The 14,822-nt window shown below is 40.2% G+C and overlaps 2 protein-coding genes across 4 annotated transcripts in view; one reads left to right on the plus strand and one right to left on the minus strand.

The window, feature by feature from the left end:
* The window catches only part of POLK (DNA polymerase kappa), a 125,816-nt gene extending 115,234 nt beyond the window's left edge, over positions 1 to 10,582 (minus strand). The window contains exon 1 of one of the 2 annotated variants that reach the window (XM_066386356.1): positions 10,514 to 10,582. The gene's annotated coding sequence lies outside the window, so the exon portion shown is untranslated. The remainder of the gene's footprint in view (positions 1 to 10,513) is intronic. The other variant, XM_066386354.1, reaches the window with a different exon arrangement.
* Positions 10,583 to 10,821: 239 nt separating this feature from the next.
* The window catches only part of CERT1 (ceramide transporter 1), a 150,993-nt gene continuing 146,992 nt past the window's right edge, over positions 10,822 to 14,822 (plus strand). Inside the window, exon 1 of one of the 2 annotated variants that reach the window (XM_066386360.1) lies at positions 10,822 to 11,298. In XM_066386360.1, the coding sequence (XP_066242457.1) occupies positions 11,203 to 11,298 (96 nt within the window). In that variant the 5' untranslated portion in view covers positions 10,822 to 11,202. The remainder of the gene's footprint in view (positions 11,299 to 14,822) is intronic. The other variant, XM_066386359.1, reaches the window with a different exon arrangement.

Raw genomic sequence — 14,822 nt, forward strand, 5'->3', positions numbered from 1 at the left:
CTACCTCAGTGAGTCTACTAATATTTAAAAATACCACACTGCTTTATACAGTATGAATTTAATATATTAACAAGATAATTTCTCAATGTAACACCAAAAGAAGTTAAAAGATAGAGATTAAAAAACTTGGGGATAAAATAAAAAAAATACGTACATGCAGAGTGGGCACTAGTATCACTGTGCGGACAGTAAGTAGCCTGTTTACTGTTTGAACTGAAAGACTTTTTACTGTTATAATGAAACACCCCTGACAAGCTTTTATGCCCAAAACCAAATATATGTAAAGTAAAAGATAATGGGATATAACTTCATTTTTATTTAATACTAAGAAAAAGTATTTCTGCTTGGGACATGACTAGCTTGGCTCTCCTCTGTACAATAGGAGAGTTAAATGGTAAAAATCAACACACAAGGGAGCCTGAGATATATAGGCAAAGTTACTTTATGGTTCAGTGTAACAGAATAAGATCTTTCATTATAAGTATAATACAATAATAATAATCAATATTAATTAAATCATCTCTCAATCTAAATGGAATGTTGGTGGTTAGAAAGAGAACAAAGAAAAAGAAAGAAAGCAGTATTGGCCATGCCTACTTAAATATCCATCTCCATAAAATGGATAACCTTACTTAATGTTACTAACCATTTAGAATCATAATTACTGAGATACAGGAAATAAGTCTAGATTTGAGACTAGGATATAAATACAAATCAGAGGAGCTGGAAAATGGTGAGAAGATTAGGGGAACTTGGAATGCTGATGTGAGAAACAGAATTTTTTTTTTTTTGTGAGAGACACAGAGACAGAGAGGAACAGATAGGGACAGATAGACAGGAAGAAAGAAAGATGAGAAGCATCAATTCTTTGTTGCGGCTCCTTGTTCACTGATTGCTTTCTCATATGTGCCTTAACTAGGGGCTACAGCAGAGCAAATGACCCCTTGTTCAAGCCAGTGACCTCTGGGCTCAAGCCAGCGACCATGGGGTCATGTCTATGATCCCACACTCAAGCCAGTGACCCCACGCTCAAACTTAGTGAGCCCGTGCTCAAGTGGTGACCTCAGGGTTTCCAACCTGGGTCCTCTGCATCCTGATGCTCTATCCACGGCACCACTGCCTGGTCATGCATGAAGTCAGAATTATGAATAGGCATAACATAAGCTTCTCTTCTCTATCCCTGTGAGTCAAGTTAAACAGGATGGAAGGCATGTTATAAAAATTCCATTATAGTTTGTTTTTCTCCCAGCCCTTATTTCTCACCTGCTCCCTCCACTACTTTCCCATCACTGCTGCCAATGACTGCTGTGGTAGGAGAGGAATAGAAGAGGGGAAATAGTAACAGACACTAGTAATATACACACATATAAACAATGGTAATGCAGGGAAAGGGGAGGAATGAGAAAAGAGAGAACTGCCCAGCAGTTTCCCCCTTACCTGTGGTCAATCATGGCCCAAAAATATTAAATGGAAAATTCCAGAAATAAACAATCGATAAGTTTTAAATTGTGCACCATTCTGGGTATCATGATGAAATTTCATGTTATCCCTCTCCATGCCATCAGAGATATAGTTAAATCAAGCTTGGACAACATAGAAGATGACAGTTAAAAAGAGATAGAGAAACAGAGATTTAGAATGCAAGATTACAGAGATACCATGAGGGCCCAGCAATGGACAGAAAAACACCAAATCCTCATTTTCCAAGTTTTCAGTATGTGTACAGGTCCAGTTGAGGATCCAGAGATCTCTAAAATAACTTTTCTTTATTTGAGCTACCATAAATGTATTTCTCTTTCCTTCAATCAAAAAAGTCTTGATAAGACCAATAATAGTGAAGTATCCCAACTGGTCAACCATAATGAACTGATGAATATTCCCAATGTGGGTTCATTTTGAAATGTGAACTGAGTCTCTTCTGAAAGCTTACTCAGATGTCATCTACCACCATCCTTTGTCTTCAAGTGGGAAGGGAGCACTCAGACACACTACTAGGGAGTGTACACTCATGCAATCTTTTTAGAGAACAATTTGATAGTATCACACTGTAAAATGTACATATTCCCCACTTCAGCAGTCCACTATTGGCAATTTACTTTCCTCAAAAGAGCTAGGTAAGTGCACAATAATTAAACTGATGTTTTGCATAATATTTTCGTAATAGAAAAATCGAAAAAATTTTGACTGCCCTTCAAAAGGGAAATTAATTCAATGTAGTCATTAAAAATAAAACCATGAAATACATCTTCACAAAATATTGGTAAATTTAAAATGCAATTTGTACAGTGGTATAAATAGTCTCTCTCTCTCTCTCTCTCTCCCCCCTCACCTATTCTTCCCTCCCTCCCTCTCCACATATATGTTTATGTTTTGAAAATCATAAATAGTGTTCTCAGGGAAAAAATGGAAAACCGATTAAAAAAGAAAAGCAGGTACAACAGTTCATTGCTTCAGGGACACACATTTTAACATCTCTAAAATTGGGATGCTTCTTGCCCTGGCTGGGTAGCTCAGTTGGTTAGACTAAAGAGCCATTCCAATACACCAAGGTTGCGGATTCGATACCCAGTCAGGGCACACACAAGAATCAACCAGTGAAGTGGAACAACAAATCAATGTGCTTTTTCTCTCTTTCTCTCTCTCTCCCTCCTCTCTCTCTCAAAAGTGAAAAAAAAATTAAATAAAATTGGGATGCCTCACATAATCCTTGTTAGTAAGGTAGCAGTTGTGACATAATTGTCATTATCCATGCATCAAGACATGAAGAACAGGTGCTAGCAGCTTGTGGGAAAATTCTGAAGACAATGATTGGGCATTCTTAAGTAACGTTGCAATCATCAATTCTCTTAATCGTGAAGAGAAAAATGTATGGAAAACAGAGACATCAACAAATTAAATTGAAAATTAATTTAGAAGACTGTAAATGTGAAGAGATTGATCCTTAACTAATTTATATCACTTTAATTCCCTTTTCTTCAATATCAGTGATACACACACTCACACACACACACATCTACACAGATAAAATTTTTTCATACAAAACAGTATAAAGAAATTCAAATAGTCCATAATTTAGTCATTCAGATAATTATCCAAGACATTAAAATAGGGCATAAAAAATCAGCTGTATTATTCACATTCTGTTCTTTGCTCATTTGTCCTCTAGTTTTTAGACTGTTGCTATTCATAGATTATTACCTCTGTTTCATAGATTAATAATACTTCTAAGTTTGCAAAATCATGTTTCTTATATAAATTCCCAATTTTTAGCAGTATAAAGAACAGTTATATTTCCTAGTTAGCTAAAAAGGACTAACTCAAAACACATATTTATGGTAATACATAATTACTGTGAGAATAGAGAACCTGTAAATTCCATTATGGACTAAATTGTGTTCCCCCACAATTCCTATTTTAAGTCCAAACTCCCAATGTGAACTGCATTTGGAAACAGAAACTATTAGGAGGTAATTAAGGTTAAATTAAGTCATAAGGACAGGGCCCTAACCCAGAGGACTGGTTTGTATAAGAGGAGGAAGAAAGATTAGAGCCCCCCAGTATGTGGTATTTTGTATGGCAGCCAGAGCTAATGAATGAAGGCTCTTGATAGCATTTTTTTTTTCAAAATTGGTTAGTGTTATTTTTTTGTTTAAAACTGGGACATCCTCTCCTACTATAGTTCTAGCATCAGAAACAAATATTTCCCTTCATTCCTCTACCTGCTGATCAATAAAATTGCAAACATTTTCAATTCTAACACCTCTAGGTTATTTTTGTTTCGTTTTGTTTTTGTGTCTTGGCAGTAGGAGTAGAGGGCCAGGATGAAGGCTTTGGAATTGGTGTTCAGTGCAGATAAAAGTGATAGAACGAGGTGAGGTGGAAGATCAGGGGACAGAAGAGGACCTGAAGACTCTAGTGGGGAATGAATGCTGCAATCAGGCTATGTGGGCTCAAACAGCAACCGATCTCTTTACTGGCTGTAGGACATTTGGAAAGTTAGTTAACTTCTCTGTGGTTCAGTTTCTTCATGTGAAATAGTAAAAATAAATAAATTCTACATTGGGGTGACATCAGACAACACAGAAATAATGGCAGGGTAAATGCTAAAGATGTTCCAAATCACTAGCTGAATTAAGAGCATAGTTGCTTTGATAGACATCTACAATATATATTATTTATTTATACAATCCCTTCCTTTTTATAGAAGCATTTTGAATAAAAGGCATGATCTTTAAAATCATATAGATCTGCATTCAAATACTAACTCTGCTACTCAGAAGCTATATGACACTGGATAAGTTAGCTTCCCTGAGCTTCATTATCTTTAAAATGAGACTAAGAATTTATACCTTATATGGTTTGTAAGGAATAAGGCAGATCAGGTATATAAAGTGCCTGATCAAAGCTAAGAATATTGTAAAGATGTCATTTTATTCACAAATTAAGTGCACTTTCAATCCAAATCCCTATAGAATTTTTACAAGATAAAGATATTAAATCAGTATAGTACTAACATAGACAAATAGATCAATGAAAAAGAATGGAGTCCAGTTCAGCAATGACACTTTGGGGTATTTATCAGAAGAAACCCAAAACACTATTAGAAAAGACATATTAATTCATACGTTCACTGCTGCATTATTCACAACAGCCACGATCTGGAAGCAACCTAAGTGTCCATCAATAAATGAACAGATAAAGAAGTGGTACATATATACTATGAAAAATTAATCAGTCATAAAAAGAATGAAATCTTGCTATTTGCAGAGAAAAACAAATATCAAGCGATTTATTTCATGTCATATGTGGAATCTAAAGAAACAAGATAAATGAATAAACAAACTTAAAGATACAGAGAACATTTTGATGGCTGCCAGATGGGAAGAGGGTCTGAGAGGATGAGTAAAAAAGGGGAAGAAATTAAGAAGTACAAATCGGTAGTTACAAAATAGTCATGGGGATTGTAATAATGTATAGCATAGGGAATATAGTCAGTAATATTGTAATAACTATGTATCATGTCAGATGGGTACTAGATTTAACAGGGTGATCACTTCCTAAATTATATAAATGTCTAATCACTAATGATACATCTTAAACTAATATAATATTTTATGTCAACTATAACTGAAAAATAAGACATTATAAAAAAAAAGAATGGAATCCTGAAACAGATATATATATATATATATATATATATATATATATATATATATATATATATATATGGGGGGATTTTGCATATCACATAGCTGTAAGAGTAAGAATAGACTTCACTATTCAGTAAAGTGTTGGGTCAAGTGACTATTGTTAAAAAAAAAAAAAAATTCCTTCCTCATTCCAATCCAAAAATAAATTCCAGGTAGATTCAAGTTCTAAAAGTAAAATAAATAAATAAGTTTGGAGAAGGTTCTAAGAGACACAACTTGGAAGCTATCACTTTCACCACACAATAAAGAGAAAGCTCATGTACTTTCATTTGTGTACTGGAATTTCTTTCCATTAACAAAAGTAAAGTAAGTCCCAACCTCTAATGTGGTATGCTAGTCTAATCAGTATACAAAAATACCTCTTAAATTAAAAAACAATATAAATAGTCAAAGTTTTTTTTAAATTTATTGATTTTAGCAAAAGAGAAATTGGGAGAGAGAGAGAGAGAGACAGGAACAGGAATATAGATCTATTCCTGTATGTGCCTTGACCAGGGATTGAACCTGCAACCTTAGCGCTTCAGGATGATGCTCCAACCAACCAAGCTATCTGGTCAGGGCGAAACAGTCTCATAAAAATAAGATTGCGGCAAAAATCTTTTCAAAAAAGGCAATTTATCTCATATTAATACTAAATAAAGTGAAACAATTTCCTGTTGAGTAAGTGGGCACCTTAGTCATTTAATTTAGTGTTGGTAGTTACAACCACACACAATTTAGAAATACAAAAAGGCCTTGGCCGGTTGCTCCATGGATAGAGACTCAGTCCGGAATGTGGAAGTCCTGGGTTTGATCCTGGGTCAGGGAACACAAGAGAAGCGACCATTTGCTTCTCTTCCCCTCTTGAAGCCAGTGGCTTGATTGGTTCCAGCGTAACCTCAGGTGCTGAGGATAGGTAGGTTGATTCTAGAGATTCGAGCGTCAGCCCGGATTGGGGTTGTCAGGTGAATCCTGGTTGGGGCATATGCAGAAGTCTGTCTCACTATCTCCCCTCTTCTCACTAAAAATAAAAATAAAAAGCATAAAATACAAAGAAAGGCAGGCATAAAATACAACAGAACGCTCAATTTAAAATAAACATATGCCTGAACTGTGGTGGCACAGTGGATAAAGCGTCGACCTGGAAATGCTGAGGTCGCCGGTTCAAAACCTTGGGCTTGCCTGGTCAAGGCACATATGGGAGTTGATGCTCCTAGCTCGTCCTCCCTTCTCTCTCTCTGTCTCTCTCTCCTCTCTCTCCCTCTCTGTCTCTCTCTCTCCTCTCTAAAAATGAATAAATAAAATTAAAAAAAATAAAATAAAAAAAATAAACATACACTTTGCGTCTGTGACTTTAAATTTTATTATGAAGTAAATTTCTCAACAATTTATGATCATTTGCTTAAGACTAATGATATTTTGACTGGCCAGGTGGCAACCCAGTGGATAGAGTCAGACTGGGATGTAGAGCAGTGGTCCCCAACCCCCGGGGCCACGGACCGGTACCAGTCCGAGGGCCATTTGGGCCGGTCCGCAGAGAAAGAATAAATAACTTACATTATTTCTGTTTTATTTATATTTAAGTCTGAACGATGTTTTATTTTTAAAAAATGACCAGATTCCCTATGTTACATCCGTCTAAGACTCACTCTTGACGCTTGTCTCCATCACGTGATACATTTATCCGTCCCACCCTCAAGGCCGGTCCATGAAGATATTTTCTGACATTAAGCCAGTCTGTGGCCCAAAAAAGGTTGGGGACCACTGATGTAGAGGACCCAGGTTCAAAACCCCGAGGTCAGCAGCTTGAGTGCGCGGGCTCATCCGGCTTGAGCCTTGGCTCACCAATTTGAGTGTTGAGTCGCTGGCTTGAGCATGGGATCATGGACATGGTCGCTGGCTTGAGCCTCGCTCTGCTGTAGAACCCCAGTCAAGGCACATATGAGAAAGCAATCAACGAACAACTAAGATGCTGCAATGTAGAATTGATGCTTCCCATCTCTCCCTTCCTGTCTGTCTGTCCTTATCTGTCCCTTCCTCTGTCTCTCTCTGTCACACACACAAAAAAGACTAATGACATTTTGTCATTTTGTGTTCTTTTAAAAAAACTTTTATAAAATTTATTGGGGTGACATTGGTTAAGAAAATTATACAGGTTTCAGGTGTTATAACACATCACCTGTATATTTTATTGTGTGTTCACCATCTCAAGTCAAATCTCTATCACCATCTATCTTCCCCTACCCTCCTTACCGCCCCTCATCTCCTTCCCCTCCTGTGGATACCCATAGTTAAGAATGATGAAATTATGCAACTTAGAGCTTAAAAGAATCAGAAATAGGAAGACTAACTACATCAGATAATCAGAAGGCAAAGCAAAACTTAATTGCTATAGTTTTCAACATTCTAAAGGAATAATTTAGTAATTCAATAAAGAGAAAAAAATGTGCTAAATGGTTTTTCTTCTTTCTCTTTTGAATGACAACCCTAGGATTATATTTTAATTATGGGAGTCCTCGGGTTACGACAACCTCCAGTCTTGACATACGATGCTTTAACTTTACAACACTCACTCCCATAAAAACCTAAAAAAAATTGTGTTTCGGCTCATGCCGTTAGCATTGCACTTTTTTTACACTCATTTTTTGTTACTACAGTACAGCATGTATTACAGTATATTTATGTTCTTTTCCTTTTTCTGTGGCTTAGTTGTGTTTTTGTGTTCTAGATTATGATTTTACAACTGTGTTAGGATAGTAAGTGACTTAGGCTAGGATGTGTATCAACTTACACCAAAATCCAGGTTACGTCACTGTCATAGGGATGGAACTGTGTCACAGAACTGTGTCCTAACTCGAGAACCCCCTGTAACATGTTGACCACGTATCTTCATAAGCTTTATTCATCTGAATGGCTTTCATTTATCACTTGATTTCACAATGAAAAGCAATTTGTAACTAGTTTATAACAGATTCAGCATTATATAAGTGTCAACTTTGGGAATGGAAGACAGGTATTTTCAGAGATGCTTCCCATCATTCTGTCATTTCCCTGTGATACCAGTTAAGTTGACCTCTATCACTATCAGAGTTATTTCTGGCCACTGTGCCTTTTTCACCAAACTCAAAATTTCACTCCTATACTTCTGTTTCAGCAGTATACAGGTATTTTTCTAAGGGTTAATAACAAATTTTATTGTTGGCATTAAAAAAATTGACAAAACTGTAAAAGTTGCAAATGAGACAAAAGACTTGAAGCTACAAAGTTAAAGATCTCTCAAAGTTATCCTTGTAATGTATGCAAAAAAGGCTAGACAAGCTCTGTTACATCTTCTAGTGGTCTTCACACTGATTTAACTCTAGTCTCAAAACAAAGCCTCTCTCTTTTTTTTTTTTCCTGAAGTTGGAAACGGGGAGGCAGTCAGACTCCCACATGGGCCCAACCAGGATCCACCCGGCATGCCCACCAGGGGCGATGCTCTGCCCATCTGGGGCATTGCTCTGTCACGACCAGAGCCATTTTAGCACCTGAGGCAGAGGCCATGGAGCCATCCTCAGCGCCCGGGCCAACTTTGCTCCAATGGAGCCTCAGCTGCGGGAGGGGAAGAGAGAGACAGAGAGAAAGGAGAGGGGGAGGGGTGGAGAAGCAGATAGGCGCTTCTCCTGTGTGCCCTGGCCGGGAATCGAAACCGGGACTCCTACACAACAGGCCGACGCTCTACCACTGAGCCAACCGGCCAGGACCCAAAGTTAGCCTCTTATTGCCTAATCCCTTAATGTTCAATAACTACTGTGTTGTAATATAAGGTTATAGTAATTAAATATATAGAAATATAAAAATATGGAAGATATATAAAAGTAATTAAGATGATATTAAAAATAATTATTAAAATTAAATAAAATCATGCCATTTGGATAGGAATTAATATAGTGGCTTAGTGCCATTAACTCTGTAATGTGATAAACAGACTCTGACTTACAAGCAGAGCCCAGTTAGCATGTGTGTGAAGTTACACTTAGATAAGAAGTAACTTGGTGCTCTAACTCTATAATGTGATAAACAGATTCTGACTTTCAAACAGAGCCCAGTTAGTATGTGTGTGAAGTTATACCTAGATAAGAAATAGCTTGGTGTTATTTACATTAACTTTGTAAATTAATGTAAATAAGAACATCTTAAAAAGTGGTTTAATGTAAACATTTCAGTAGATTGACATAGAGGGGAACTCCCTGCAAGGAACTCCCAAAAAGGTGGTTTGAGGTGATAATCCTGTAGATTGATACCTGTTAGAAGGCATTGGCCAGAAAAGGTACTAAAGCTGATGGGCCCCTGCTGCAATAGTCGCCCAGACTCCAACGTTGATGTGGACTGTCCACGCTGCTCTGAGCTCTAACCAAAGCCAGCTGAGAGGAGCACGCTGACGGGGCCCCCTTAAGCTGTACCAGGAACGCCAAAAGGATTTGTGAGTAATAAATTGCCTGTGTGATTATTGCAACTAATTTGTGTGTCGGTCGTGTCTTTCCTCTGGTGGCATTTAACAGTAGCATCCTCATAGCCACCTGAAGAGTAGTCCCGAAAAGGCTGCCAGCCCTGCCAATAAGCAGGAGTGTCCCACTGCACTGGGAAGTCGAATCAGGGATGCCTGATCCAGGTAGAGCTTGGGCTCTACTGAGACATACTGCACTTTGGTCATTCTTCCAGAACCAAACTTCTATTTCAACCTTTTCTACCTTGCAGAGAGAGGTAGATCGGTAGAGATGATAAATCTTAGTTTCAGGAAGATACTCATTGGCAAGAGAAAACTCCAGGCTATCACCTCACATTCTCATCTTACTTTAAAAACCGTTCAAGCGTGATTTATTCTCCGACACCTTCAAAGTTATTATTCACAAAATAAAACTCTGAAACTAACAACGCGAAGAGTTGCTCTGGTGAGAAGGAATTGAAATTATTTTCATCCAAAAAGCGGGGAACGTGAAGTGTGAAGTCTAATTTCTAGAGAGAGATGAAAGACCGTCAACATTTGCAGAGGCGGTTTGGTGGAAAGAAACCCCCTCGTTTCTAGAGAGCTTGGCGGCCCCTTATACCTCGGTTCCGTTGGACGGGTCCTGTCACTTCCTCCCGCCCCGGCGAGTCCCGGGACTTCGGGAAGCCGCCAAGGAAGGTACGCCCGGAGAGTTTTCTCACGTCCGGCCGCGCAAGCTCGGCGGGATCGTCATAAACACGCGAGGTAGAAAGAGAAGCATGGCGGAGGGAACCCGTCACACAACTATCCAAACGAAGCTCACCTACCTCTTGACCACCCCCAAGACAACAAACCTTACCCGCACGAAACACTCCACAGTGGACTCAGGATCCCGACTACAACTCCCATGAGGCAATGCGGCTGACGACCTGGTCCTTCCCAGAACTCACCACGGAGGCGTACGCATCCCTCCTCCTTTCTCCGCTCCTCCTTCTGTATCCGGCGTCACCCGGGGAGGGACCCCCACGCCCTCGGCGTGTTGCGTCAGACGTCGGGCGGGGGATGGGGCGGAGAACCGGGGGAGAACGGGAGGACGTACAGGAGCGGAGGGGAGGGAGGATACCTAGTGGGCCAGGCGGGAAGATGGCGGCTGGAGCAGTGGTGTGAGCAGACCGGCGTCTCTGCGGCAGGATTTTCTCTTCCCTTCTTCCTTCCTCTCCTTTCTCCCGCCTTTTGAGTTCAGCATCGAGGGGGCTGAGTTCGGGTGGCGGCGCCGGTCGCAGGGCGGGGGTCACGGCGGCGGCGGCGGCTGACGGCTGGCAGGGCAGGCTCCCCTCGCCGCTCGTCCTCCTTCCCCGGAGCGCTCGGAGTCGGGCGCGGCGACGGCGGCGCGCGGGGCGGACGTGGTCCCCCCGCCAGCACCCCGCTGCCCGGGAGCGGGCACTCGTCTCCTCTCTATCGCCCGACATCTCACCCCAGGCGCCCGGCGCCTCCTCCGGCGCAGCTCAGGGCGCGGGGGCCGGGCTCCTGCTCGTCCGCCGCGCCTCCATGTCGGACAACCAGAGCTGGAACTCGTCGGGCTCGGAAGAGGATCCAGACACGGAGTCCGGGCCGCCCGTGGAGCGCTGCGGCGTCCTCAGCAAGGTGAGCCACCCGTGGGGCCGAGCGCCCCTGTCCGGGCGCACCTGCCGCCAGGCGAGCTCCTGAGGGCACGGGCTGTCCCGGGCGGAGGCTGCGGAACGTGCCGTTCCGCGGGGCCGAGCTCCGCCGCCGGAACGCTCGGGCCGCGGGGAGAAGTGGACCGCCCTCTCTGTGTGCGCGGACCTGCCGCCAAAGACTGGGGAAAACCTGTACCAACCCCGGATCCAGTTAGGGAGAGGGATGCGCATCGCGACGGGCGGGACGCAAGGCGGCAGCTGTCCCGGTTGCAGAAATCCGGGTTCAGCACCTGTGGTGCTCGAACCACGGTACGGGAGCGGTGCAGATCCGATCTCAAACGAGGTTACTCCGGAGATGCGGAGCAGAGAGGAGGGTTTGCAGAGTCTGGGAACGCGGCTAAAAGAGAGAACCTCACACCTAGGATTGGTGCTGAAATCTGAGGTGCAAAACTATGCCAGATAAGATATAGGGGAGGGAGATCTCAATGAGGACTTTTGTACTTTTCTTTTCACCCTTTACACCTCATCAGAAAAGACAAAGTACAAAAAATATTCATAGTAACTTGGAATATGTTGAATGGAGACTGACCTTTTCCAGGAAGAAGAGCATTATAATGTTTTTGTAGTCAGAGGGCCAGAGTAGGGAAAAGACATTTTACCTTTTCAGAATTTTTTAAAACCCCATTTTCAAAATTTTAGCAAAGCAGCTAGTTGTTTGTAGGACTGTAAGGCTAATTAGTTAAAATTGATAAGGCCCTTTTTAAGAGAGAAGGTGGGTGATCTTTTACTTTGCACATGGGGGGTGTTTTTTGTTTGTTTTGTTTTCCTTAAAGTTATGAGAAGATCCACATTACGTGTTTTGGTTTTTTATAACTTTCATCTCCCTTCCTATTAAGGTTTTAGAAATGACTGGAGCTAGCAGTTAACCTGGAGAAGGGGGAGTTGAGGCGAGTCTCTCAACAAGCTGGTCATAGGATGCTAGGTCATGTGCAGCTATTAAGAAATCACCCTGCTTCCCGTAGACATACTTGGGCTAAGCATTTGAACATTTTTTAGAATTTTTTCATATTAAGTGTTCAGTGTCTTTAGAAGGCTGATCAGAAAGGTCCTAAGAAAGGCATGAATATGTCAGAACTAAGGCTTACAAAGTGCTCTTAACTTGCATAGCAGAGAAATTATGGTGTGTGTTATTGTGATCATTATTGGAATTTCAGTGAAAGGCTTTCAGTATAGTGAAACTTTCTAGGATTTCTTTAGATTAAATGTATCTTGTAATTTAGAAATCTGTTAAACTCATTGTGTAATAGGCATACATTTTTAGACGGAATTATTATAAAATGGGCTCTTTGCTTCTGAGTGATTCTGGTAGTTTCATTGCTTTTCTTGATAGATGAGAAGCAGACTTTCAAATTATGTAGTATTGTGGTGGTATTAAGTATTTGACAAAACCAGATGTACTTTTGACCTATTGATCATTTTGGGGGGATTGGAGTGACTGGTGGAGTCACAGTGCTGAGGATTCACCTTATTCAAAGTAGTATATAGTAGGTATGGAAATACAGGGGAAAAAATGGAAGGCTTTTTTTTATATATATTTGACATGTAGTAATGTAGTACTTGACCACTTCTATGGCAGGTAAATAACCTCAGTGTTTCTGCATACTTAGATCAACAGGAATATAGGTTTTGGTGTTATTTTTGTTAACAGCTATGAAGGTAATTTCTCTGAAGTGTAATAATTTATGGTTGTATATAATGTTTCCTGGAAGCATTTTAATAAAGAGTACTTTATATTGAATACATGTTTTGAAATTTAAAGTATATGTTTATTTTGAGCCCTTTGTATTCACTTGGTAATTTAAAATGGATTAGAACTCAGCATCTATTCTTCCTCTTTTATTGAGTAATGTAGGTAGATAAGTCCCAATACTGGTTTGATTTGTTTCTTAAACCAGTCCAAAGTTGTTTTTGTTTTGTTTTCTTTTCTAAGTGAGAGTAGGAGAGATAGAATCCCGTGTGCACCCTGATGGAGATCCATCCCTGGCAACCCCCATCTGAGTCAGATGCTCAAATTAACCCAGCTATCCTTAGTGCCTGGGCTGTCACTCAGACCAGTGGAGCCACTTACTGCCTGGAAGAGGGGAAGAGGGAGAGAAGGGGAGAAGGAGGGGAAGAAAAGCAGATCGCTTCTCATGTGTGACCTGTCTGGGGATGAAACTTGGGACATCTGCACACCAGTGCTCTACCCACTGAGCCAGTGTGCCAGGGCTGAGGTTTTTTGTGTGTGTGGTTTCTTTTCTATATGGTAATATAAAATACATGGAAATTGTTATGAGCTTATTTTCTATACAACTTATAATTAAGTACATAATTTCCAAAGATATTGAATAGACAGTAATTCTAGGTGGCTCTAATAAATATCAGGATGCATCATGGTTGGGAAAAACTTTCTGCCTTAGTAGGACTTGAGAACAGCTAAGCCTGGATAAAATAAATTACATCCAGCTACTGAAATCTTATCCTTTGGGGTTTAATTTATCTTCTATTTCTCCACACACTTGTTGGCTAAAAGTCTGTTCCTCCATAGATTCCATCTCAAATACTATTCTTTCCATGAAGCCCTTTATTTCACCAACCATTCCAGATCTCCTTCCCTTGAATTCCCATAGCATTTAATTTGTGACTTGCTTCTTATTCTTATTTTAAATATATGTTTCTTTTTTCTTTTGAAAATATAGCTTGGGAACAGAAATCTTTCATTTCTTTGCATTGTCCAGCATATTATATTGTATTGCCTTGTCTCTATTTGTTAAATAGGGAAGAGTGAAGGTATTTGATGAGGGTAGAGAATGGCAAAGATCTGCCTTCTAGGTCTGATCATAGTTTATTGAGTAAAGGGTCCTGTGACTTAATGTAATTTTATTTGGTTCTCTGTAGAAAATAATATAAAATTTTGGACATAGAATTACTGGGGCCCCTTCTGTCACTTTGGAAGGGGTCTGTTTTAGTGAGATGTGTCCAAGATTAAGCTTCATTAGCTATGTGTAACCAACCTCCAACTCAGAAAGTACTATGTGCTTGGTAGTGTTTTAAGTCTATTCTTATTTCATCTTAACAATTCTAAGGTGGAATTTGATAAACAGAAAGGATAAGTAACCTAACCCCAGTCCCACAGATACTAGCCTTATGAAGGATGATAGTTGGAGGTGAGGTGGATTAAGATATGCAAGCCTAAACAATTTGTATTGTAGACATGGGGAGTTGTTCATGTAAGTTTTGGAGCTGCTGGTTCAGTGAGATTAGCTTAATAAGTAAAGTTATATAAGTTATGAAATGAAAAGCAGAAAATACTAGAGATAAGGTTATTAAGCCTTCTCAGGAATCTGGGAATCTGACAGTTTAATTAGATTAATTGAAAAGAGAGAAGAGGAGTAAAATGTAAGGTTTTGATGTGAAGGAAAGATGAATAGGAGTTTATAATGGGCTATAAAAATTGAGAAGGAACCCCCA

The sequence above is a fragment of the Saccopteryx leptura genome, chromosome 5, assembly GCF_036850995.1.
Source record: "Saccopteryx leptura isolate mSacLep1 chromosome 5, mSacLep1_pri_phased_curated, whole genome shotgun sequence".
Lineage (NCBI taxonomy): Eukaryota > Metazoa > Chordata > Mammalia > Chiroptera > Emballonuridae > Saccopteryx > Saccopteryx leptura.